This window comes from Peromyscus leucopus, chromosome 16_21 (genome assembly GCF_004664715.2).
Source record: "Peromyscus leucopus breed LL Stock chromosome 16_21, UCI_PerLeu_2.1, whole genome shotgun sequence".
In the NCBI taxonomy this organism is placed as follows: Eukaryota; Metazoa; Chordata; class Mammalia; order Rodentia; family Cricetidae; genus Peromyscus; species Peromyscus leucopus.
In genome coordinates this window covers 73,311,060-73,337,800 of record NC_051084.1, presented here as the reverse complement: position 1 = coordinate 73,337,800, position 26,741 = coordinate 73,311,060, and the positions used below count along the sequence as shown (strand labels likewise).

Below are 26,741 nucleotides of genomic sequence, written 5' to 3'. Positions count from 1 at the left end.
CAGGGGAGGTGGAGGCTGGTGGGAACAGGGGAGGTGGGGACTGGTGGGAACAGGGGAGGTGGAGACTGGTGGGAACAGGGGAGGTGGGGACTGGTGGGAACAGGGGAGGTGGGGACTGGTGGGAACAGGGGAGGTGGAGACTGGTGGGAACAGGGGAGGTGGGGACTGGTGGGAACGGGGGAGGTGGAGGCTGGTGGGAACAGGGGAGGTGGGGACTGGTGGGAACGGGGGAGGTGGAGGCTGGTGGGAAGGAGGAGGTGGAGGCTGGCGGGAAGGGGGAGGTGGAGGCTGGTGGGAAGGGGAGGTGGAGGCTGGTGGAGGACTGGTGGGAACGGGGGAGGTGGAGGCTGGTGGGAACGGGGGAGGTGGGGACTGGTGGGAACAGGGGAGGTGGAGGCTGGTGGGTTCTCAGGGCTCAGCAGCCACTAGCCCAGCTTACTAGACAAGTTCCAGCTAGCGAGAGACTTTATTTCAAAAATCAAGGTAGCAGTGCTAAAGGAATGATACCCGAAGCTGACTTCAGTCTACACCTGTGCGCACACATGCAGGCACACACACACACACACACACACACACACACACACACGCACACACACGCACACACACGCCAGATGATACTTTGTGTACCCAAGTTTAAAAACCACTGACACAGCAGATGTACTTCATTTTCCCTTCTCTAAAATCATCATGGCTCCTGGCTGGTTTGGGCTTGTGCTTGAGTCTGGACCTGTTTCTGGTGGGGAAGGGGGTCATGGCATCCAGGGTGAGCATGTGTGGGTCTCTCAGAGGCTTCTCCATACAGTTGGTAGAGTTCTGATAACCTAAGCAGCCATCAGGATTTTACTGAAAACACATCTTATTTGCCCACAGTGGGCAATGCTACCAATGCTCCTGTCTTCCTCTCAGCCATTGTGCGAAGGAATTAGCAAGACTCACACAAAACTCTCTGAAAAGAGGTCTGCCCAGCAATAAACCCAACGAAAAGGCAGGAGACCAGCCCATTCTAAAAAGGAAATTCTACATCTGTTAATGTTAATATAATTGAAGTCATTAAGGAACTACTTCACGCCAAGAGGCAATGGGGTACCCCTGGAGCCCCCCTTCTCTCTGGACCTACTTCTTACCCCCTTTCACAGAGATTATTCAGTTGTTAGAGATTACTGGCGCTCACAAGGAACAGGATGAATACATCTCACAAAGGGGAATTATTAGATTGGTTTACAGGATACAGTCTGGGGAGTCCAACAGGGGCCATCTGCACACTGAAGAGGCTGAGAATTCAGTTAACAAAGCCCGAGGATTCAGCAGCTCCAGTCCAAGCCCACAGCCTGGAGATCCGACGGTCATTGGTAGTGCGTCCATGTTGGAAGGCAGAAGAAGCTGGAGTCCAGTGTCAGTGGATGACTGTCAGGGGCAGTCACACATGCTGCCTTTTCCCAGGACATCTTCAAACCCAGGCCACCTGCTGGAAGATGCTGTCAGCTTGGAGAGAGAGTCCTCCATCCTCATTTAATCCTCTCTGGAAATATCCTCACAGACATACCCAGAGATGTGTCTCCTGGGTGAGTCTAGACCCATACATGTGCACGCACACATCCAGTCAACTGAGAAGGACCAATCATCACACACACAGGTGCCACAGCAGAGAACTTCAGGAAGTATCTTTTAATAAACAAACAAACAAACAAACAAACAGTGTTCCAACAGAAGACACAAAGGGAAATCCCCAGATACTCAGAGGAGTGACTTCCCTGAGGCCCTGGCATAGAAATACTTGTCAAGTAATCCTGATCCCGTCCAAATATTTGCTCCAGCGCTCCCTAGTGGCAGGGAGGACCCACACCCTCAATTGTTGGTCTGAGGAATTCTGAACCACCAGAGGTCTGCTGGCATCCGGTTTCTCACCTTCTTAGAGTTCTCACCTTCTACTGTCCCTCAGCACCCAGGACCGGAGGGCTAGTCCCCCATCTTACTCCCCTTGTCTCTCATCTGTGAACTCTGTGGTTAATGGTTCTGGAGTGTCATCCTGTTGAGACTGAATTGCCTGACACCAAACTAATCTCCTCTAGCCCACAGCAAGAGACAGTCATCCCTGACGGCAGGATTGTTGGTAGCCCAGAATCCTCCATGATTCTCTGCACTTCCCCAGGGTACAAGACCAGGTCTGGGGTTCCAGGAGGGCACATGGGTGCCTGTGTGCCCCATGCTACCCAAGAGGAGGCTTTCTGTTCCCCGCTCCCCTGCACATTTCTAGCATGGACTCTCCAGCATGCCTGAGTGCTGCCCGAGATCTGGGGGAGGTCCAGCTGCCTGTGTGTGAGGAGAGAAATTAGATGTCACATTAACAGAACATTTGCCCTTCGTTGGCCCACAGTGTATGAATCAGTTCGTCAGTGGAGGTTTTTCCAGTGGAAGGTAATTGTTATCCACAATAACTCCATTTTCAAGGCATGAGCCATCTTCCTAATATATAATAATAGGAAGAGAAGCGACGACCCTGTGCTCTGTAAATACCAGGGCCCAGGCAAAGCACAGGGGAGCTTTTCTTTTGTGTCAAACTTCTTACAAACTGAACCCTTTGGACACAGAGTCCCCATTAAGTAACAAAAGAGGAAATGAAGAGGGAGATGAACTGCAACTAGAAATCAAGGCGTTAATAACATTAGCTAAACCAAAAAAGCACGCCTTCACTCAGCTGGGTCCTTCTAGCGCAGAATGGAAGAGCAATCAACAGGAGAAGTGGGCTGGGGAAATCACAGCACCATCTAGAAATGCTCCCGTGACAAATAGGAGCTCCCGTGTGCCCATCAGACCTCAAGTTTAACCTCTATTACTTTTCCATTTGATTGTTATATTTACACCTTGTCTGCTGAACTACAATTATTAACTCTGAAGCACAGATTAGATTAGAGTCTTATCAGCACCCCCTGCTTCTTAAAACGATGCTGGACACACACACACACACACACACACACACACACACGCACGCACGCACGCACGCACGCGCACGCGCGCACACACACACTGCTGCTCAGGGGAACTATTGTTTGAGAATGCCTACTTGAAATCGACTTTGAGGACTCTCAGCAGCCAAGGAAACTGCTGAAGATTTGCCATAGCCTCCTAGAAGTGCAGAGTGGGGGTGGGCGTGGCTGACCCCCTGACCCCCTGACCCCCTGACCCCCAGACCCCCTGACCCCCTGACTCTCCGCAGGCCCGAGAGGACAGTAGAAGAGACTCACCGGAGAGGAGCATTAGCATGTGAAAAATGCAGGGGGAGGGAGGCTGGGTCTCCCTCACAGTAAAAAGGCCTGGAGAGTAAAGTACTTGCTGTACAACATGAGGACTGAGTTCAGGTCCCTAGCACTTACCTGAGAAAGCCTGGCACGCAGCTTACCTCTGTACCCCAGCATAGAGGAGGCAGAGCTAGGCAGACCAGTGGGGCTCACCAGGCTGCCAGCCTAGCCACATTTGTGAGCTCCAAGTTCAGTAAGAGACCCTGTCTCAAAAAGATACGGTGGTGGGTGATTGAGAAAGACACTTAGCAGACTTCTGGCCTCCATGTGCCCACTGTGTGTGAGGATTCCTGAAAAGAAACTGTCTACACAGGGAAATTGACTGATTAAAACTTCAGGGACATGGAGAGGTTGGAATGCTGTAGGTGAGAGCGATCTTTAGCCTAACAAGAACCATTCCTTACACACCTCTGAGTCAGACCTGCCATCCTAATAAACAGATAAAAGCCGCTGGAATGTATTAACTTAAAACTAACTGCCCCAGTGGGAGGGCTAAGACCGTGGTCACATAGCATCCGAAGACTACCAGCCCTCTACCCAACTATAACCCTCCTCTCTGGTGTTTCCACCACGGTGTTTTTTTAATGCCTTGATTTATGGCTTTCTTTGTCTTGTTACCCATAAAAACAAGTCCACAGAACTGCTTCCATGTTGGAACATAAACCCTGGGTAACTTAAATCTGTGTTCCCAAGCCATGATCACTCAAGTTCGGCTCCAGAATAAACCATCTCTGGCCCTAGGGCAGAGCAGTCCCTGTCTGAGTTCCCTAGTGAGTTGTGTGTGGTAGCCAGGTGTGGGGTTCCTCGACAGCTTCACCCTGAGTGACTCATACCTTTGGATAGCACATCCCTAGGGCGACAAGGATTCTCTCAAGAATGTTCCCAGAAGTCTCATCCCTTCAGTTACCTAAATCTTCTCATTCCCTCTGACGATGAGGAAGTTAGCCACCACGTTGGAGCCCCTAACATCCATCTGCAGGGACCTCTTCCATTATGTGGGTTTGCTGGAAGGATGCCCCTCAGCCTCCATTGTCTGTGGTTACTGCTTCCTGGGCACGACCCCAGCTCCGAGCTCAGCATACCCCACAAGGATCCTGTCCTGCCTGGTGGTGGTCAATATTCATACACACAGCACATGGAGCTTCAGTCCATGCTCCCCACGAATGGCTGCTGAACTGATCAAGCCTGTATTTCACCAGATGCCTCTGCACTGGTCCCCGTAAGGCGACAGGCCCTCACTGAGAAGATGACCTATGAGGAGCCTTCATTTGGGAGCCAGGGGTGGAGTCCTTAGCCTTGTAGGAACATGCAGTTCTCTTCCCTGGAACTCCCTGTCTGTAGTCCCAGGCCAAACAGATGCAGAAACAGCAGCGACAGCACTGTCACCACTTTCCTACCAAGCACGGAGCGCTGGTTCTCCTGACCTGGCTCCCCCTCCCTGCATCTAGGGCAATGCTGTGCAGATGAGGGCCAAAGTAAGATAGCTAAGCCTCTCTGGAACCCTGTGAGACTCAGGGAGGGCGGACAAGGACAGGGAGGGAAGAGGCTGTTGAATTAAGATGGACAGCAGAAAACTGGGTCAGTAAAGTGGGAGGATTTAGCCCAACGTGCTCTCTGTTTTATATGTTTGGAAACTTCTAGAGTGAACGTTTTCTAAAATTCTGTGTATCTTCAAATCCAGGTCACTCCCAACTTACACATGAAGTGATTTGACTACACACGACACATAGCCCCTTCCTAGACAAACTCAAACAGTGTGGCTATTGTTATCCAAGACAGAATATGTGCTGTGTCCATATATTGTGTAGTTGTTTTGTTGGTTAGTTGGTTGGTTTTTTTTTTTTTGTGGGGTTTTGGTCTCCCCTTTGATTTCATGGCAGAAGGGAAGAGAGATGAACTAATATTTCATGAAGTCTTGGTGTGGTAGCTCATCTTTGTTGTCAATGTGGTTGGACTTGGAGGCCCTTAGGAGACACACCTCTGAGTGTGTCTGCTGAGAGTGTTTCCAGAAAGGTTTAAATGAGTTCAGAGGACCCCCTCCTACTGTGTGTGGCACCATCCCACAGGCTGGGGTCCTGGACCAAACTAAAGATAAAATGCAAGCCAGCCAAGCACCACATTCTTCTCTCTGCTTCATGATAGTGACACAACATGGCCAGTCACCATGGCCATGTATGATGGCCTTGGTCCCCTCAAGAGCTGCTCATTCCTTCCGTGGGTCATGTCTTACACTGTTTCTTCAGTACAAGGTTGGGCTCACGTAGATGTCTCATAAAGATCTGTTAGGAAATGTAGCAGGAACACTGAGCACCAGCACACCCATCTCATGGACTAGTATTAACCCACCAAATATGAGTTTCTAATGGCATAGAGAAGAATTTACATGCTAAACGAAAAAATATTGGGATAAAATCTTATGTATTATTTATATTATTATGTATAAGTATATGTACTTATGCATACATTATGACCTCACCCTGTAAAAATGAGCTGGAGAAAAGACTAGACAGATCTCCATATCAGGATATATTTATTTCTGGTTGGGAGGTTATTATGATTTTTTTCTCTTAAATTGTATTTTCAAAGTCTGGTTTAATAGTCTTCGGTGACAGGAGGCAGCAAGCATTTTCTGTAAAGGGTCAAATAGTAAAACCTTTTAGCTCCACAAGCCACACAGCCTCTCACATCTCTCCACTCAGCTGTGGTAACTACAAGCCACCATAGATGAAGTGGTGATGGATGGGTGAAAGCGTTCCAGTAAAACTTTATCTGATTTGTCTCATGACTGGCTGTCAGTGGCTGACCTCTGCTATACTATCATATGTCAAAAAGTCAATGTTATTTAAGATTTATTTTTTTAAACTATAATGTTAGCACATGGCTGATGGGTCATGGTAGAGAAATCACCACCACACTTCATTCTGGTACCTTTGCACCATAAAGCATCAGAAATTAAATTTATTCATTAGCAATTTAAAAACAGATTTTTTTATTATTATTTTGTGTGTATGGGTGTTTGGCCTGCGTGTAGTAGTGCGGCACATGTGTGCAGTACATGCAGTGCCCCTAAAAGCCAGAAGAGGGTGCTGGACCCCCAGAACTGGAGTTCCAGCTGGTTGTGAACCTTCATGTAGGTGCTGGGAACCGAACTCAGGTCCTCTGGAAGTGCAGGCAGTGCCCTTAGCCACCCAGCCATGCTCTGACTGGAAACTTTATGTGAGGCAATGTTTCACAGTAGATGTAATCATAGACTTCAGGCTTTTTCTATAGCCTACCATACTAAGCTTATTTCAGTTTTCCTTTGTCCTCATCACATTCCTGCAACCTCTCAAACATCTCTTATTTTTTCAAATATAATAAAGGATGTCTAGCAAAAAATAAAAATTGTTTTTATTCCTTTTTTCTTCCAGATTTTCTGAAGCAAAGGCTCTGGGAGAAAGTATAAATGAAACAAGAAGTAAGATTGGTAAGCAGATGTTATTCTGGAAGTTTCTTTCACCATTTTCCAGTGGACTTTGGGTGGTGGTGTGCCTTCTTCCTGTAGCCACAAAGTTTAGCTTGCATCCCTGCCCAGGGAGCCGTGACACACACCCTCACTAAGGAAGGCACTTTCGTGTGTGTCTGTCCTGAGCTGGGTGCTGGGCTCGCTGGGTGCTGGGCTCGCTGGGTGCTGGGCTCGCTGGGTGCTGGGCTCGCTGGGTGCTGGGCTCTCTGGGTGCTGGGCTCGCTGGGTGCTGGGCTCACTGGGTGCTGGGCTCTCTGGGTGCTGGGCTCGCTGGATGCTGGGCTCGCTGGGTGCTGGGCTCGCTGGGTGCTGGGCTCACTGGCCTGGCGTACCCCAGTGAGAAAGTTTGCCCTGTGTTCCAGCAGGAGCTCAACCTGTCATAGCCCTGTAGTTATAGCAACATCACTTCCCATCTCCCAGGGTTGCGAAGTGCTGTTACAGCTCCTAAAGTCGGTGCTGGGCATCTTTTGGCACAAGTGCACTTTCAGCCCCATCCATAAAGCCAAAGATGGGAGGCTGAAAGGAGCCAGTGTGCCTCCCCCAGCCAGTGTGCCTCCCCCAGCCACGGAGCTCCCCCTTTAGGTGAGCTTGCCTGGAAAGGAGATGTTAAGACAACAGACAAACTTGGAAACACATGTGCCTCAAACCTTTATCAAAGCAAGTGGAAATGTCTCTCATCTGAAGCTACAAACACAACCGGGACCCATCTCCCTGCCAGAGTGGCTCCACAGGGAACCCTTCTGCCCCTGTACTCCAGAGAGCAGCCGTTGCCTGTTTGCTACTGGTCCCCGGGCTCCTTCTTGCTGCCACCTCCCTCTTAGAAGCCACTCTGAGTGTCCCCTCGGGCTTCTTCTACAGAGTGTAGAAAACCAGGATCACCTCAGTCCGTCTAAGTCAAGGGAAGAGTTCCCCTCTGTGACTGTACAAGAAGGGGCTGCAGCAGCTAGACCCCAAGCCACACCTGCACAGAGAGGACGTCCCTGTCCTCATCCGGAGCCCAGGAGTGTGAATGGTGTGATGGCTGGTTTTCATTTTCAGGTTGACGCAATCTAATAGCACCTAGGACAGGAGTCTCAAAGAGGAATTTTCTAAAACAAGTTGGTCTGTGGATGTGTCTGGGGTGAGTGGCGGGGTTGTCTTGATCACATTAATGGGTATGGGAAGACCTAGTCCACTGTGGGTGGCACCATTCTCTAGGTTCAGGTCCTGGGCTATGTAAAAATGGAGAAAGTGAGCTGAGAAGTGAGCAGTTTGCATATCTCTCTCTGCTCTTGACTGTGGATGTGATGTGACTTGGTGGTTTACGTTCTTGCCACGGTGACTCCCTTCTGTGATGAACTGTGACCTGGAATTGTGAGCTGAAATAAGCACTTTCTCCCCTAAGTTGCTTTTTGTCCGGACATTTTTATCACAGCGACAGAAATGAAACTATGATAGATAGGAAAACAAACTTTGCTGGAATTTAGCAGCACCATTGATGGTGGGGGCAAGCAATGGTGTGGACCTGGTGGCACCTGTGTAGTGGAACAGCCTTTGGAAAGTGTCTCTGATGCTTCTCCTGCTTTGAACACCGAAGCAGTGACCACACTCACCATTAGATCACGTTACTGAATGTATGTGTGCAACAATACATCAATATTTCTATATAAAAAAATGGTTTCAGAGCTTTGGTAAGAATTTTATTATAATTATCGACCATATATACATACTAGGCCACCAATAATATGCACATACCAGATTCCTTTCTACAATATGGTATACAAATGTGTCTTTAGAATAGAGAACAATATAACAGTGGCCCTGCCCATCCCGCTTATCACATATCAGATCCAGTTCACCCCCTTCTCAAAGGGGTTAAGGGGTGAAGACTATACCTGACCTATACAGACTGAGTATATATTTGTGATTAATACAAAGAGGATCCAGACATGCTATCAGAAACTCCTGGCAGGTAAGCATCAGGGTTTTATTTCCCCCAGAAAACATTGAGTGGAACTGATATCAATGCCTAGATTTAAGCTTCCAGTAACGCCAAGAAAGCAGCTCGTTCAGCGGTATAAACAAAGCCAATGTCCCACTCCACAGCCAACTCTACCTTTCAAACTGTCCTCTTGACCCTAGAGGACCAAGGTGAGGGACCGTGAAGAGCCGGCCTGACTGTTGAGCAACACACTTGTACTGTCTAGCCACAGGGAAAAGCCCGCAGTGCAGCATCATTCAGATGGCAGGTTGAATTGAAAGAGCTGAAGGATGATCTGAGCACATACTCAAAGTTTCTAAAAGGTAGGAGCAGAGCACAGATGGACCATGCCATGGCTGGGGTGGTGACTCAGCTCTGCCCCCAGCACAGCCACATCCCGGCTCTGGGCAGGATCAGATGCCAGGGAGTATGCTTGTAATTGGCCCACAGAGGAAACTACAGATCAACAAACCCGTATGTTTAAAGTTCAAGTAGGCACTGTCTCCTTGTGCAATTTGTTTTTCTCTGACTTTGTGACCTACAGCTATGTCTTGAGTTTCATCCTTAGAGATTCCTGAACACTTTCTATTTCACTAGTAGCCGAATAGTATCTAATTTTTATATGATAAAACTTTCCTATTTCCTTTCTTTAAGAAGCCGACTAACTAGGTAGATAACTATTGCCAGTACTAGAGGGACAGCTCAGTGGTTAAGAGCACTTGCTGTGAATGCAAGAAGACTTGAGTTCAAATCCCCAGCACTCACATAAAAGCCAGGTATGGCCATGGGGCAAAAAGATCCTGGGAACCTGCTGGCCAGCCAGCCTAGCCAAAGAGGTAAACCTCAAAAATGGGTGTCCTTCAGGTTTAACAAGAGTCTCTGTCTCAAAAAATAAGGTGGCATACAACACACTTCCCCATATTACACACACACTCACACATACACATCACACACACACACACACACACACACACACACACACACACACACACGCAGACGCACACGTGCGCACACGCTCTTCCAACACACTTCTTTCTGTCTTTATCAATAATTTACTTAAATCAATTTTGATCTTGAAACAAGTTGAAATCAAAATTGGGAGAAGTAACCAATTTAGAATCTCCCTGAAAATTAATAGGTCTTTGTTTCTGTGGGGGAGCAATGGTATCTGTGTACCTGTCCCACACATCAGAGTAATCAGCAACTTCTGGTCACATGGATTATGTTTTAAACACTTTTGTGTCCACTGTATTACCATCCAGTCTGTCTCTAAAAATGCCATTGAGTTCAAAATCTTGGAGCAGTAGACTGACTGCCTTAGGGCACCAGTCTGTACTTTTTGGAGTCCTGGCATCTGCCTTTCTGCACCAGTGAGCCACCACTGACTACATCATCTTTGGCAACAAAGGACAGTGAATGGCTACACGCTGCAGGTCCCTCCTACACCAGGCCAGGACCAGCTGCCTTGGTAGGTAGGTAAACCAGTTTGACTGTAAATCCAGGCACCTGTTCCCCGACCCCCAGGTTCCGTTAAGCCAGGAAACTCAGTGGCAGATGGCATCGCAGGAGCTGGTCACTCACAAGCTTGCAGTGCATTCAGACAATTGGATGGAGGGCTTGGGTTGTGGCTCAGGAGCACAGTGCCTTCCTGGTGTGTGATGGGCTCGGGATTCTGTTCTCAGTACTAAAAATAAAGTTAGCAGAGAATGTAGCAGAAGATGCTACAAGCCAGAGAAAAACAGAAAATGTAAACACCCCAGAAGCTAGGAACATGTCTGGACAGTTTCTTTCCTTTACTCCAAACTCCTTGTAACTGTTTGCTGCGTGCACTTGGGATGTGGGAAATCATTGCTCAGAGTTCCGTCTCCCTCTGCTGGTCACGGGGGAGACTCTGCCGGCCTCCAGCTTTGCGTGTGTCCCGTCTGTGAGCAGCTGTTGAGATTCACTCTTGGACCTGCCTCCTGCATGCTGGCTTCTACCCCTGTATCCCGAAGAAAAGAAATAACAATAGCCACCTTGTTTTAGTAGATTATAATGGCATGAGCAGAGCATGCCCTCTAAAACATGTTTTCCGAGTGTTTATTTTACGTGGGAGTATGCTGTGGCTCACATGTGGAGGGCAGAGGCCAGTTTGTGCAATCCAGGTCTCTCCTTCCACCATGTGGGTCCCGGGACTGAACTCGGGCCGTCTGACTTGGCAGCAAGCTCCTTTAACCATAAGCCATCTCGCTGGCCCAGCATCACTTTCTTAATCTCTCGGTTCTCCGTGAAGTACCTCTCCACTGTCCCTTTGTTTTGCCAATATCAATCAGTCTTTATGTAGACAGTTATGGTCTGTTATTTTACACAGCCACATCTACTGATCATTTCTTTTATGGTTTCCTCCATGTTTTTGCACCTAGGAAGGGTCATTTTGACTAATAACAGGGGGACTTCATTGCTAAGTGTCTGTTTAACACTTGTCTAAATATTCTTATAGTTTTTTTTTTTAGTGTTAACATTTTCTCGCATTGAATTCATTTAGGATTTACTGTGGAATATGGCGTAAGCTGCGATTCAAAATAGGATATCTTTGAAATAACCAGTTTTCCTGATACCTCTTCCATTTTAATGAAATGTCTTAAAATAAAATGCCTCTTTTCCTCCTAAGAAAACACTTTCAAGTCTTTCAGGAGGAGGCTAATGCGTCTTAATCTCATCCTAACAGAGCCGCGACCTGATCATTTCTATTCTTATATTTCGGAAATAGCTTTACCGGCGGATACCATCATCTAGATATCAGAAAAAAGCCCACAGTAAAGTGTCAACTGCATGTCACCCAGGCAGCTGGGGATGCCAGGGGACAGCGGCTTTCCTGAGTGGGTGGTCCCTCGGAGCTAGGCACGCTCCTAAGGGAGATCAGCTGTCTTTAATCTTAGCTTCCTGACTTGCCCTGGAAGAGTTGGTGAGACCCCATTTTTATGGAGGGCAGGGGTATTCCCCTGTCTTCCCTTGGCTGGAGGGGATGGTAGCATTCAGAAGAGGGTAAGGGCGTTAGTGTCGCTAAACAGGGAACCCCGTGTAGCAGGGGACTTGCTGAGTTCCTTCTTGACCACCCTAAAAACTAACCAACCTTTTGCTGAAGGGTGCCCAGTAGCTTCCAAAAGAGAAAACAGGGCTGAGATGCCTCTGCTCACATGGCCGCCAATCCACTCATGGTGGAAACAGCCTCAGTTTCCTACCAATTTCACTTAGTCACGTGACCTTCCAGACCAGACCCATCCTCTAATCCAGTGTTTACTCCACAGCTTATTGAAACCTGCTCAACGTAGGCAAGTCACCCGGCACTCCCTCCTAGTAGTGGTCTGCCGCTGGACCTCATTCCAGAAGCAGAGATGCATGCAGACACATGCAGCCTGCACTGCTAACCAGGCCTTCATGGAGGAAGGGCAGCCCAGGCAGTTTGTGTGGGGAAGACAGCACAGGCCCAGGCAGCTGCCTGATGCCTCTTTCAGGGTGGCCAGAGGCAAGAGAACTCAGGAGGACTTGAAGACATTCTAAAACCTGGAGCTGTCTGAAAGTCTGTGCTGTAAACAAAGGAGACCAGAGAGTCAGAGAGACCCAGTCCCAGCTAGTCACGATGGCTGACTTGAGTGGTGCCGCCGTGATTCCCTGGGTATGGATGAGGAAGCTGCAGCTGAGGGAAGTTAGTTAGCCTGCCCAGCAGCCTGCACCTAAGAAGGAGCAGAGCCAGAACCTTGAGCCCCATTTCTGCTGGGCTCCAGGATCAGTGTTTAGTCAGAAGGCAGGAAAACTCACAACAGAGGAGAAAACAGGAAGTCACTACTGTCGCACTGCCCATGGCGGGGAGGGGAGCAGGGGCATCTATCTTCTCCAAGTTCAAGTTGATAAGGAAAGAAAAGGAGCCTTCCGATAGAAGGCAGAGCCTGATGGAAGGGGGAAGACTGAGTCTGCACTGGGGAAGGGTCTCCCTGCTCGAGGCTCTCCCCTCTGATCTGGGGTTTAGAAGGTTACAGATGCTTTCGGAGGTTAGCATTTGTCTTTCAGTTGTAGAATGAATCGTGGATGCGTTATTCATACATAACTTCAGAACTTTTCATTTCCAGTGAAGGGTTTGCCGCAGGATCCCCAGTGGATCCCTAAAATTATGCATAGTATTAGACCATGCGTGCGTGCATGCATGGGTGTTTACCAAGCTTTTTTTCTGTGCATATCTATCTATGATCTTTCATTAACTAATGTATAAATTAAGTACATTTCAAGATTAATAAGAACTAGTAATACAATAAAGTCATTTACCAGTATACTTTAATAAATCTATGAGGATGAGGTTTCTTTTTTCATTCACAAAATATTTATTATGTTATAGGGATCCTTTTTTTTGGCTTTTACTAGTTTTCTATTTTTGCCAGTTTCTTACTGGTATTCAGTGTATTGTGAGCATGTCCCCCATCACTTCCTCTCGTCTCCCTCTGACTCCTGATGGCCCTACTGCTGTCATGTCCTGTGTGGTCTTGTGCAGGTGTCCACAGCTGCTGTGTGTTCTGATTTCATCAACTGTGCCACATCTGGAGGACAGTACTTTATAGTGCTCCTCCCATCCTCCGGGTCTTGCAGCGCCAGGTCGTGCTAACCCTCTCTGTGAGGTGCCCTGGCCTCAGAGTGGATGATATAGATGTCCCCTTTAGGATCGAAACTCAGCAGCCCCTTATCTCAGCATTTCCTCAGGTTCTAAGCCTCTGCTCTGACCAGCTTCCACTGCCAGATGAGGCTTTCCTGACTAAGGCTAGGACTGCACTAGTGCATGTCATCCTTCTTTTAGTGATACAGGAAGCCTCATCATCCTTGCATCTGGGAACCATCGTGAAGTAAAAGGAGAGGACAGCACTTAAACACACAAACTGCAATCTAGTGATAGCCTGTCTCCTATGAGGACTGTTAATTCACAACTGACAGAGGGCAGTATACACACAAGGGACACTTTACCAAGGAGGACTACATCTGGATTGGCCAGAGCACTCTACGGTGAGGTATCGTCAGACTAGTGAGAGCAGCCACAAGTTAAAACTTCCATGTTGCTTATCCCTAGAGTTTTCTTCTTAATATTTTCATATTATACTTACTTAAAGATAACAGAAGCCTCAGAAAATAAAATAAATGATGGGAGGAAGAGAAGATTGTTGCTTGTGTATCAAAATGTAAGACCCTCTTTACTTCCTCTTAAGTACCAGTCCTGTTGTCTCTCCAGAGGGGTGTAGCCACTAGCAACCATTTCATGTCTCTCTCCATCTTCTTCTATGCATTTGTAGCTAGAAGATAGATTGATAATATGATAGACAAATAATATAGCTATATAGATAGATGATAAGTAGAAGATTGGTTGATTGATAATAGAGACAGATAGACAGACTGACAGACAGACAACTTACAAATAAGACCATTCACGTGTTATTCCATCCTCTGCTTTCTCATGGAACCATTCGTATATGGCTGTAACATTGATTTTTGGTGGTGAATAAACTGATCGATCACACTGCTTGTTTATATTTGTTTATACTTTTTTCTATAAAAACAATGCATGCACTTGTGCATAGAGATGTCAGTGTTGGTGGGGAGAGATATGAAGACATAGTACAAAAGGGAGGAATGGTATTGTAAGCGAATACCACAAGAGTCTGTTTAAGGGGTGTCCGGGATTTATTAAGATATGAAATGGGGAAATATACTCACAAATACAGGATATGGTAAATCCAGTTGCAGAGTCCTTGGAAAGCTGGGGACCGATCACATGCTCCTTTATGCCACCTGATCCTGTTTTCACCACCCAAGAGAGCACAACCCCCTTTCTCTTCCCTTTTCAGAGGCCACGTAGGCAGACAAGAAGCCCAAGGACACTGGCAGAGCGAATACCCACTACACTTCCCCCTTTTGTCTAAATAAGAAGGTTCTAGGCCTAATACAAAACTATACATAATAAGAACAATTATCAAGTATTGTCCAGGAGAAAGAAAGGGTAATAACAAACAAAAATGGAACTACAACCAAGAAGAACAACATCAAGCAAGGTACACATACTAAATGTCCAGACCATAGGTAGATGGCAAATTACAGATTACTCCAATAGCTGTCCTGTCCTGAAGAATCTAAATCTAGTACATGGTATGTTTGTTCTTAGCTAAGATATGAGAGCATTGTAACTGTAACCATCTAGTCTTCAACCCCATCAAAGACCTGAGAAGGAAAATAATATTCTGAGTAAACAGGAAGTGCAAGCAAGCAACTTCTGAAAAATTGCAAGAAATGACAGAGAGAGCTGGCTGCCCGGACATCACTCAGTGTTTCTCTGCAACGTTGGGGCATCCACTTTTGGCTACAGGCCTAGAATACCCAACAGACCATTGTCAGAAGCAGGGAATTTTGAAAAAAAAACTGTCCTCCACTGTTTTGGCAAGGTTCAGCAGTCACTTTTCCTTATGTCCTGCTCATCCAGAACGGACAGCATGCTTGCTGGCAGCAACAAAGGCAAGGGCAGTTCTTTGCCCAACAGGCCATTTTTGCCAAGAAGAAGACAAATTTTATATGGAGTGCCTTCGGTGCCCAACATTCTCTCAGAAGTAGATAGGTGATGCCAGGAGCAATCATGTCTGTTGTCAACAGAATTCTAAGTTATTAAAACATTTAAATGCCATATTCTCTAGGTCTATGAAGTGTTTGAAGATTACTTATCTCTCTGACCTATATATCTGTATATCTAGAAAACCTAATTTGATATGACTATGACAGGCATGGGTGACTATTGACCTGTAATTCTTATCAACCTAAATAGCTTAAAGATTAAGGCTTCACATTATAAAAATAAACAGCCATGTGGAGGTAGCACATGCCTTTAATCCCAGCACTTGGAAGGCAGAGCCAGGTGAATCTCTGTGAGTTTGAGGCCAGCCTGGTCTACAAAGCAAGATCCAGGACAGGCACCAGAACTACACAGAGAAACCCTGTCTTGAAAAAGCCTAAATAAATAAATAAATAAATAAATAATCTACAAATAGATGTACAGTATAAGGACAATGACCTCTAATTTGTGACAATATACAAAAATATCTAAATCAGAGGTAGAAATATATAGTAAAATATGACAACGATATTCTTAATTTGTATCAATATACAAAATATCCTAAACAGAGGTAGAACAAATATACAGTATGACAAATATAATTTTACATTTGTATCAATATACAAAAATATTTTAAACAAGTAGGAATGTATTTACAATATGATAAATATAGTTTTGTATTTGTATCAATATACAAATTATCTTAAACAGGAATACAAAAATAATTTTACATTTGTATCGATATACAAGAATCCACGCCAGTGCAAATGATCTAAAACTGATAGTTACTAAATTAGTTCACTAGTATATACAGTAATCTACCTTATTACTCTATCCCATCTATTCCCCTTTTTTTCTTTTCCAAAAGAGATTCCTGAGTCTAAATTTTATTGTTCCACCCCCTGACCCTATTCAACTTATAACCAACACCTTATAGATAAAATTATTCATAACCCTGAGAAGACAAAAACCTGGTGGGACAGGGGGCATTGTTTTCTTAGAATTGCTTCCTGCTGTTCAGGAGGTATCTCTGTGGGATCCTGTAAAAAACTAAAACAATGGTTAAGTCTCATTAGAACTAGCTGTAGCATTTGTAGCCAGTCTCAGAGTAATGGGTAAAGCTTTTCTGAAGTTCTGGCTAGAGGTGTAAGATGGTGGACCATCTCATCTAGCCACCTTGGAACTGTCCTAAACAGTGTATAGTCCAACGCCAATCTTTGAGTGATGCTTATGAGTGATGCTTATTGGCTCAATGGCATCATTAAGAACCAGGTAGAGCCAGGCGGTGGTGGCACACACCTTTAATCCCAGCACTCAGGAGGCAGAGCCAGGTGGATCTCTGTGAATTCAAGGCCAGCCTGGTCTACAAAGTGAGATCCAGGACAGGCTCCGAAGAGAAACCCTGTCTTAAAAAACCAAAAAAAAAAAAAAGAACCAGGTAGATTTGAGGCTGTGGGGTCCATCTCCTTTCAGGAGACTTTCAGAGATCGCTGTTAGGAAAATGTATTGTTCACTGCAGAAAACTTAGGCATTATTAATGTCAAATGGAAAGTCTAAATTTCAGGATAGCACTTTATCGAAAGAAAGTTTCCGAAGAGTCAAGAATAAGTATGGGGAGAAATAGAATTTTGACAACAGTAGTTCCTAGATTTTTGGTTTTCTTCTGTCCCACACCAGGTGGCTCTTCTGATATGAGACAGAAACTCTTAATGTTTCCTTTTAATGACATGCTTGAATTTAGAGAAGGAAAGAGCCATGCTCCAACTCCAATGCCAGCTTTGATTATAATTGATTTGGGACTACAATATTTCTACAAGTAAGGAGATATGCATGTTTAGGTAATGAGATTTTGCCGTTATTTAAACATCCAGCTGTCTAAGGTCTTTTGATTTCTTGAAGATGGGTATTTCTATTATTCTGTAAAGACAGAAACAGAACCCTGCCTCAACCCTTATTTGCTGAGTTTTTCTTACAACTTGTAGAGTGGTCACATGGGTGGATGAGCTTTTACTTCTCCTCATCAAGAGGTTTCTCCATTCGAATCGAATCTTTATTAATTTTTATGGTATCCATAGCTTTTCTTTTCCTGTGGAAACAAAAACAAAACCCTTTCCCCCAATGTAACACATATTCTGGTTTCCTTCTGAGGTCAACACATCTTTAAAGTACACAGGCTGATTTAATTGAGTTGTTTTTTTCTATTGTCCAATGTCTCTCTGCATCTGGTGTTCCGTTCTCATTAGCTTTAAGAAAATTCAAGGTCAATAAGGCATTATGCAGTCTATGCTTGAGGGTTCTAATTCCCCATTTCTGTTTATTCATCATTTCTTTTAAAGTGCAATTAGATCTTTCTATGACTGCTTGTCTGTAGGATTGTGTGGTATACTTGTAGTATGCTTTATATTATAATATGCAAATAACTGTTTCATTTTACTGGAGACATATGCTGAAGCATTATCAGTCTTAATTTGCACAGGTATACCCATTATGGCTGTGACTTCTAATAGATGGGTAATTACAGAACCAGCCTTTTCAGAACTCAAAGCAGTTGCCGATTGAAATCCTAAAAATATATCTATTGTACAGTATACATATTTTAATTTTCCAAATTCTGCAAAATGAAACACATCTATCTGCCAAATTTCATTTCTGTGTGTGCCTTTAGGATTACTTTCTGCTGGTAATGGAGTTTGGTTAAAGATGGAACAAGTAGGACATTTTTTTTTTTTTTACAATTTCCTTGGCTTGTTGCCAAGTGATGGAGCGATCCTTTTTCAAATCTTTGCTATTGACATGGTGATTTTTATGAAATTCTAAGGCCTCCAGAAGACTTCATATTAATAATCAATCAATTTTATCATTACCTTGTGCTAGATGACCTGGCAGACCTGTATGGGATCTGATGTATGTTATATCACACATATAATAATGATCCTGATTATTTCCTGTAATTGCATAAATAGCAAAGTTAATTCTATTTGATAAGAAATAAATTCAGCAGTTTCAATATGTAAAACAACCCTTTCTGCATATTGAGAGTCAGTAACTATATTGAGAGTTCTGTAAAGTCCATTAGTACCATAAGAATAATATATAGTTCTGACTTTTGTACAGAATTTTAAGGGCATTGAACCACTTTACTTAAGTTTCCTGATTTATATCCTACTTTTCCGGATTATATGCATCAGTATAGAGCATAGGAACTCCAGAGATTGGTGTTCTCCATACAATGTGAGGAAGGACCCAACTACTTCTTTTTATTAATTTAATTCTCTCACTTTGGGGATAAACTGTTGTTAACCTCTCTCAAAAAATTACTGCAAGCTCTTTGCCAGTGTACATTATCTCTCCATAAGGAGGAAAATTCCTCATTAGTAAAAGGTACTACAATTTCTGCTGAGTCCATTCTTGTCAACTGACAAAGTTTAATTTTCCTTTTAAAATCAAATCAGAAATTTTTTCCACATATATCTTTATTTTCTTACTCCGTTTATGTGGTAGAAATATCCATTTCAATATAATATCTTCCCTCTGCATCAAGATCCCTGTAGGGGGTTGCATAGAGGGTAATATAACCAGAATGAGGTTAAGCTCTCAATTCACACAATCCCATGTGCATTCTATAATTTCTTTTCCACCAAAGACAATTCTATCTCAGTTTCAGCTGATAATTCTCTTGGACTATTTAAGTCCTTGTCCCAATCTAGGGTACTGAACAAATTACTCAGTTCATCAGGACTTATCCCAATAAGTGAACCATAAATTGGAAATGTCTCCTAGTAATCTTTGAATCATTATGAGTCAGCAATCAATCTCTCCTAATTTGTACCATTTTGGGTCTAATTTTTTTTGTAGACCTATCTTATATCCTAAGTAATTAATAGAATCTTCTCTTTGTATTTTTTTTCAGAAGTAATTTATATCCCCAGAAAAACTTTCTTTACTTCTTTGAAGATTTTTTCTAAAGTGTCTACTTTTGAATCAGCTAATAAGATATCATCCATATAATGGTAAATTATAGATTGTGGAAATGATACACAAATTATTTCCAACAGTTTTGCATAAAATATTGGCACAGGGTGGGGCTATTTAACATTCCCTGTGGGAGAACCTTTCATTGACATCTCTTAACAGGCTGAAAATTATTATAAGTAGGTACATGAAGGCAAATTTTTCCCCATTCTTTTCTTGTAGAGGTATAGTGAAGAAACAGTCTTTTAAGTCAATAACTATAATAGGCCATCCCTTAGATAACAGAGAAGGCAGAGGCATTCCAGGCTGTTGAGAGCCTATCAACTTAATCACTTTATTTATAGCTCTCAGATTCTTCAGTATTCTCCATTTTCCAGATTTTTTTAAAAAACAAATACAGGAGAATTCCAAAGGCTGGTAAATTCTTCAATATGTTGAGCATTTAGCTGCTCCTGAACCAGCTGTTCTAAAGCTTATAGTTTCTCTTGTGTCATAGGCCACTTCCCAACCTAGACAGGTTTGTCAGTTAGCCATTTCAAGGGTAAGGCCCCTGGTACCTCTGAGAATTCAACAGCTGTTATGCCCTGTTTTTGTACAGCCTGCATGGTCACTATTTTTTATAGTGTCTTATATTATTCCCAGAAACATGAATTGGTTTTTGGTCTGCTTCTGAGATTGGAGAAATGTTAATCTGGGTATTCCATTGCTGTAACAGATCTCAGCCCCATAGACTCACTGCTACGTTTGGCACATATGACCTCAGCCCTCCTGTCTGTGCTTCTGGCCCTGTACATTCAACCCATCTTGTGCTTTGCTTTATCTGAGATAGAGTTCTAATTTCTAAGAACTGAACATCCACTTCCTGAAGAGGCCAATTTGGATGCCATGATTCTGGTGTAATTATACTCAGATCTGCTCCTGTGTCCAGCAAACCTTCAATTATAATGTTATTGAATCATACCCTTAGCTTTGGTCTTTGATCATTTATGAAAGTCTGCCAAAATTTGTTTTTATGTGGGTTTTTTTTTGAAATTTTTGATTTATCTTCCAAAGATATTCTACAATCCAGAGTTGTATGGTTTTTTACAATAGGTACTGGATCTTCTAATTTTTTTCCAGGAGGGGGGGAGTTTTCTCTATGGTGACTGGGAATGACCTGACCACATTTGACTTGGGGGCCTGCAAGAGGCCCCCAAGGTGTTTCCCAATGGTAAAGTGTTGCCTTATTTGTCTCTTGTTGATCTGCATTTATTGGTCCAATGTCAGCCTTTGCTTCATATTCTGCATAATCCAGAAGGTTGGGGCCTTCTGTTTGGGTTATTCTTAGAAGAAAAATTGTTTCTAGGAGCACCCTGTGTGCAATTTCTTCTTATATGGCCTGGTTTGCCATAACTAAAACATCTGGCACTTTGACATCTCTTCAGGCCTTTGGAAATCACCTCTCCTATCCAAGCCTCATCACTACAGTTATGAGACTCAATATTGACTGTGTTGGGTCCATACTTCTCTGGGTGTTGATCTGGCCTTTAAAGATGCAATTATCTTTTTGCATTCTAACTTAGCATTTTCAAAAGCCAAAGATTAAACTAGTACTTGTCTAACTTCTTAATCGGATATTATTCTACTTACAGCTTTAGTCAGTGTTTGCAAAAAGTCAGTGAAGGGTTCTTTTGAGCCTTGTATGACTTTAGTAAATGGCTCAATTCTTTTTCCTGATTCTTGAATCTTATCCCAATCATTTAAGGCTGCTGTATGGCATAGGAACAAGGTATGTGCATCAAAGGTAAGCCTACTTATTTATGTCAGCAAAACAGCCCTCACAAGAATCTGATCTTGAGAAATCTCAAAATCTCACCCCTTACCTTGCTGTTCAAGGGCCTTAGTTTCTTCTCTCAACAAGCTTTTCCACTGTAACTGATGACTATATTCTAACACTGCTGAGACTAATTGATTCCAGTCATTTGGAGTGATTCTATTCCTGGAAGACCACATATTCAGCAACTGTCTTACATATGCTGAATGCATACCATAGGAGACTATTGCTTCCTTAATATTTTTTAAGTCTCTCATATGTATCGGCTCCCATTTACAATCTGCATATCCTTTGGGATAATTGATATTTTCTGGCTTTCCACAAACAGTAACAGGATACATCATAGCAGGTGAGCTCACCGCTTTAGGCAGTTCATCTCTAACTCTGTAAGGTACTGGTGAGGTTAAATCCCCTCTAACTCTGTCATCTGTGCCTTAGCTTTCTTTTTATCAGTTTTAACAAGTCCTTCTAAGATTTGAAATCAATTTGTCACTGCCTTCTATAGATTCTGAATCTCCTGAACAGTAAATGATTCCAGCGACTTCATTAGATCAATCAGGTTTTTGTTTTCATCATTCATATGTAATTCTTAAGATTTCATTTTATCCATCAATGCTACTTTGTCATCCTTAGAAATTATCTGTATGGCATGTAAGTTGCCTTCCAAAAGTGATGTTCTATCAGATAACTTCTTTTAACCAATTTCCATGGAATGAAGTTTTCATGACAACTAATCATTATCACATTTAAGGAATAGATTTTTCCAGCCAATTTCTCATTACCACTTTGCAAAGTCTGTATAATTTCAATTAGGTTCTCATTTTTGGCACTGTTATCAATCCATTTTTAAGGATATGATATGAATTTCCAGACTGATAGCAACTATAGCTAAAAATATATACATCACAGGTAGGCCACATATCTCATCTAAAATTCCATCCCTAGCAAAAGTGAGAAAAATTTTAATTTCCTGCATGGTAATTTCTGCCACTGCCATAAAAGAAGATTACAAATTTAAAAAAAAATAAAAATAAAAATAAATTATCAGTTTAAAGAATGAAATTATCAAGTAATTTACCTCAGATAAAATCCTAAGGAGAGCCAGGCAGCATGGCACATGCCTTTAATCCCACACTCGGGAGGCAGAGGCAGACAGATTTCTGTGAGTTCAAGGCCAGCCTGGTCTACAGAACAAGATCCAGGAAAGGCACCAAAACTACACAGAGAAACCCTGTCAGGGGGGGGGGGCCGCGGGGGAGGGAAGATCCTCAGGAGATTGTCCTAGGTGTCCTAGGTGATTTTAGGATATAATGATGATGTTTGGCCAGCAGGTGTCATACCAAAGCAGGTTGGTTCAGGCTGACTCAGGCTCCAGAAGTGGGCTCCGAATGAGCTGGAAATGCTTAGGTGCCTTTGTGTTCCTAGCTGGGACACCTGAAGACAGTAAGGCAGGAGGCACAGGGCTGCTGAACTTGAGAGAGCTTCCGCAGCCAGCTAGTAGCCACGTGAAGCAGCCTAGCTGGGCTCTGCAAGATGGAGTTCAGACCCCAATTAGGCGAATGGGGTATTGCCGTGCAGGACTGTGTGCCCTGGCAGGGGCATTTAGGGTTTGCCCACATTGGGCGCCACTAGTAAGTGAATTCCATGAAAGTCTGTTTAAGGGGTATCAGAGGTTTATTAAGATATAAAATAGGGAAATATACTCACAAATACAGGATACGGCAAATCCAGTTACAGAGTCCTTGGAAAGCTGGGGACCGACCACACACTACTTCATGCCGCCTGATCCTGTCTTCACCACCCAAGAGAGCACAACCTCCCTTTCTCTTCCCTCTTAAGAGATCATGTAGACAGACAAGAAGCACCACCTCTATCGGGCCAGGTAGCCCAAGGTCACTGGTGGCGCGAATACTCACTACACGATATCATTCATGTTTAATTTGCCTAATTCCCTGGTCGTGAACCCAAAGGGCTTCATTGATTTATACTCCCTCAGTGTGCAGCAGCACCCATTTCCCGTACATTTACTTGAGTGCGACCATGTCAACTGTGGCAGTTCTCGCCAGTTGGAGAGCAGAGCTGTGGTTCATCATTATTGTCTTCATTTGCATTTCCCAAACAGCTTTCCTAACAGGCCTTTCCCCGTACCTTGTGCCCTTTGCTGACTAGCTGGGTGGATGTCTCTCTTTGATTCACAGCAGCTCTCTGTGTGCTCTGGATGTCGGGCCTTGGCCTATGGAATAGGTAGCAGATGTTTTCTTCCAGCCTGAAACTTACTTTAATTTTCTCTTAAGATTTTTGGAAGAAACAAGACAGTTGCTTTTCTCCGTCTACTAAAGAAAGAAAGAAAGAAAGAAAGAAAGAAAGGAAGGAAGGAAGGAAGGAAGGAAGGAAGGAAGAAAGAAAGAAAGAAAGAAAGAAAGAAAGAGAAAAATGTATGAGGGTTGTGGATGAGACTAGTTTACCTATTTTTTAAAATGTTATTCTGCTTTGGGAAGCTATTTACTCTACCTCACTGTAACACTGCCCCAAAGATGAGACCCATGTCCCCATAAATGGCACTGCAAAGATTGTCAGTGAAACATTAGGGAAGCCAGTGGATTCCCATTATAGCCAACAGCCACTATAAGAACAAATGATTCCATTACACAGATGGTTAAATTCATTGCCAGACCAGAGCTGGATGACTTCACTACTGAATTGTAAGTTGTTTTTTTTTTTTTTAAAGCTCAGTTGTTACAAGCTCTTTTTTTTTAAAAGGTTTATTTGCATGTTTGTTTGTTTATTATGTATACAGCATGTATGACTACAGGCCAGAAGAGGGCACCAGATCCCATTACAGATGGTTGTGAGCTGTCATGTGGTTGATGGGAATTGAACTCAGGTCCTCTGGAAGAGCAGTCAGTGCTCTTAACCTCTGAGCCATCTTTCCAGCCCTGAATTATAAGTTTTATCACCAGGTAGACTGATTTGATTGATTTAAACTATATTGAAAACATCGTTCATTCATGATACTTGAATGATTCTTAATGTTTTTACATTTACTTACTTATGTATTTGTGCTCATGAGTGTCTGCCACAGCTCAGCATGTGTGGCGGTCTGTTCTCTCCTTCCACCTGTGGGCTCGGGGACCACCCACAGGTGGTCAGGCTTGGTGGCAGCTGCCCTTACCCACTGAGCCCACTCACCCACCCCGTTTTGTGCTGTGCTTTGTTAAACAGTTTATACAAACATGCTGGGGTGTGCTGGAGTCTGAAGCCACCCTGCTGAGTGACTGGAATACAGCGGTGACTTCTCAGCCAGCACCGGTGTGCCTGAGCACGCCTGTGGTGAGAAGGCAATGCAAATAATTAAGGAGCAAGAACGGAAATGGATATTGTGCAAAACAGAGTCAATAGGCAAGAGACAACAAGTCACAAAGTATATTGATTACCTGTACCAGCCATCTAAGGCAAGATGAGGTCCATGCCTGAAGGCTGCAAAATAGTCTATATCATAAAGAGAAGGGCATGGTAGGTTTTGCTTCACCTCAGCCCACTGAGAGATCTAGAACAGCAGATGGCTGGAGAGATGACTCAGTGGTTCAGAGCACCAGCGTGTGGGTCAAGACCCCTCTGGGGGGTCAAACAACACTTTCACAGGGGTCGCATATCAGATTTCCTGCATATCAGACATTGACGTTACAATTCATGACAGCAGCAAAATTCCAGTTATGAAGTAGAAAATCATTTTATGGTTGGGGTCCCCACAACATGAGGAACTGTATGTATTAAAGGGTCGCGGCATTAGGAAGGTTGAGAACTGCACTGGTCTAGAAATTCATTGAGATGTACAGAACCCAGACCACTGCTTTGGCTAGTCTGAGTTGGCTTGCAAACTCCAGGGATCTGCCTGTCACTTATCAAGAAGTTTGCTAGACTTCAGTATATCATCTCGGCATGTGTTCATGAGCTCAGGAACCCACTGCAGCTATGGTCTCTGTGCAAGATCAGGCCAGCGAGGTCAGGCAGCATCCCGGCACACAGCACTAACTGACTCAGCAGGTTGGAGAGGAGAGCGGAAGGGAAGGGGTCAGGACACACACTGAGAGTGTCTGAGTTGGGGGTGGGTATGATCAAGTACATTGTTTGCATTTATGAAACTATCAAAGAATAAATGAAAGATATTCTAGTTTTAAAAGATTTTGATCAATTGGTACAGAATTGGGGACTGTTCCAACCACTCCCCAACTGCCAAGCTAAAAACAAAACAAAACAAAAAAAACAAAAAAAAACCAGACCCCTAACACATCAGCCAGGCCCCTAAGAAATCAGGCAATAAACTGTCTAAAATGTTTGATTTCCTCTGCTCCTCTCTTCCCTAACTTCAGTCCCAAAGAGCTAGCTCTTTTGTAGGAGACTCTATTAATTGTGTGCCCGCTGCCGTGGTGATGTCTGAGGGCACCAGAACAAGAAACAAAGTATTCAAGCCCCTTGAAGGGAGTGCATGCACTCACCGGTGGGGCTTCATCTGCCGGTGCCTCCCACGCTCTCAGAGCATGCACTGGCCTTCTGAGAGATGCACACAGGGCAGGCTGGTGCTGGTGCCTCAACCGGAGATGGTCAGCAGTCAGCAGATATGCATCCCCATTCTCCCCTTAGGGGTGGCAGCTGTGAACTGTGACCCCAGTGGGATGAAGCTGTCGTGGCCCGTGATGATGGCTGGTTTGCTGGCACCCACTTTCTTCACTGGCTGACTGTTCACCATGCTCGTGTTTCCAGGGGCCATGTCCCAAATGCATCCCCACTTCTAACCTCATAGCTGTCCCCACCCCCACAGCTTAGATATGCAGATAAGGGAAGACAGGAAGCCAGTGGAGAGGTAGATGGGGCAGCCTGACTCAGGTGACCCACCCAGAAGCTGACACAGGCAGGCCTCTGGCCCCTGGTGACAGCTTCTGAGGAGTTGCTGTCCTTCTCAGTAGCCTGACACTGTTAGGAATGAGCGTTCCGCCTGCCACCCGGGTCCTCCGTCTTGTCACCTGGGCAGCTGTCACCCGCCCATCATCTGTCCCTTGTATCAGCATAGTTGGTGGTTTCCTGAGAGCTGGGTGGCAAATGTCAATTCCACAAGACACCCCCACATTGTTAAAATAACACCCCACAAAGGACATTATTCTGATGGCCCATGGAAAACAGATAATTTCTGAAGTACAGAAAGCCATTATGTCAAGCATATTCTGCCCAAAAAACAGTATCCTCGAACCCCTGCACAGCATTCTCACTAGAAATAAGCCAGCGTGTTCCTCACTGATACTTAGGTATGAAGAGAGGTGATTCTGAATATTCACCGTGAAGGAGGCAGACAGATCTGTGCTCAAAACACCAGAGGAGGCTGGAATGACTCATGAGCTTTTCTTCCCCGCCCCCCCAACACACACACATCAGCACAGCCCACTCCCTGTTCCACACCACACACAACTCCTAATCAAGAACAATTTCAGGTTGAAGCCCTTTAAGCCCCTTGGGATAAAGAACAATCCTGAGATTCCTTGGACACTTCTCTGGCCTCCTGAAGCTGACCAAATCTGGATCAGGTGTGT

At 44.3% G+C, this 26,741-nt stretch overlaps 1 protein-coding gene across 1 annotated transcript in view; it reads left to right on the top strand.

The window, feature by feature from the left end:
• The window catches only part of Kif6 (kinesin family member 6), a 317,253-nt gene that overhangs the window by 228,007 nt on the left and 62,505 nt on the right, over positions 1–26,741 (top strand). The window contains exon 15 of the mRNA XM_028882504.2: positions 6,707–6,762. Coding sequence (XP_028738337.1) covers positions 6,707–6,762 — 56 coding nt within the window. The remainder of the gene's footprint in view (positions 1–6,706; positions 6,763–26,741) is intronic.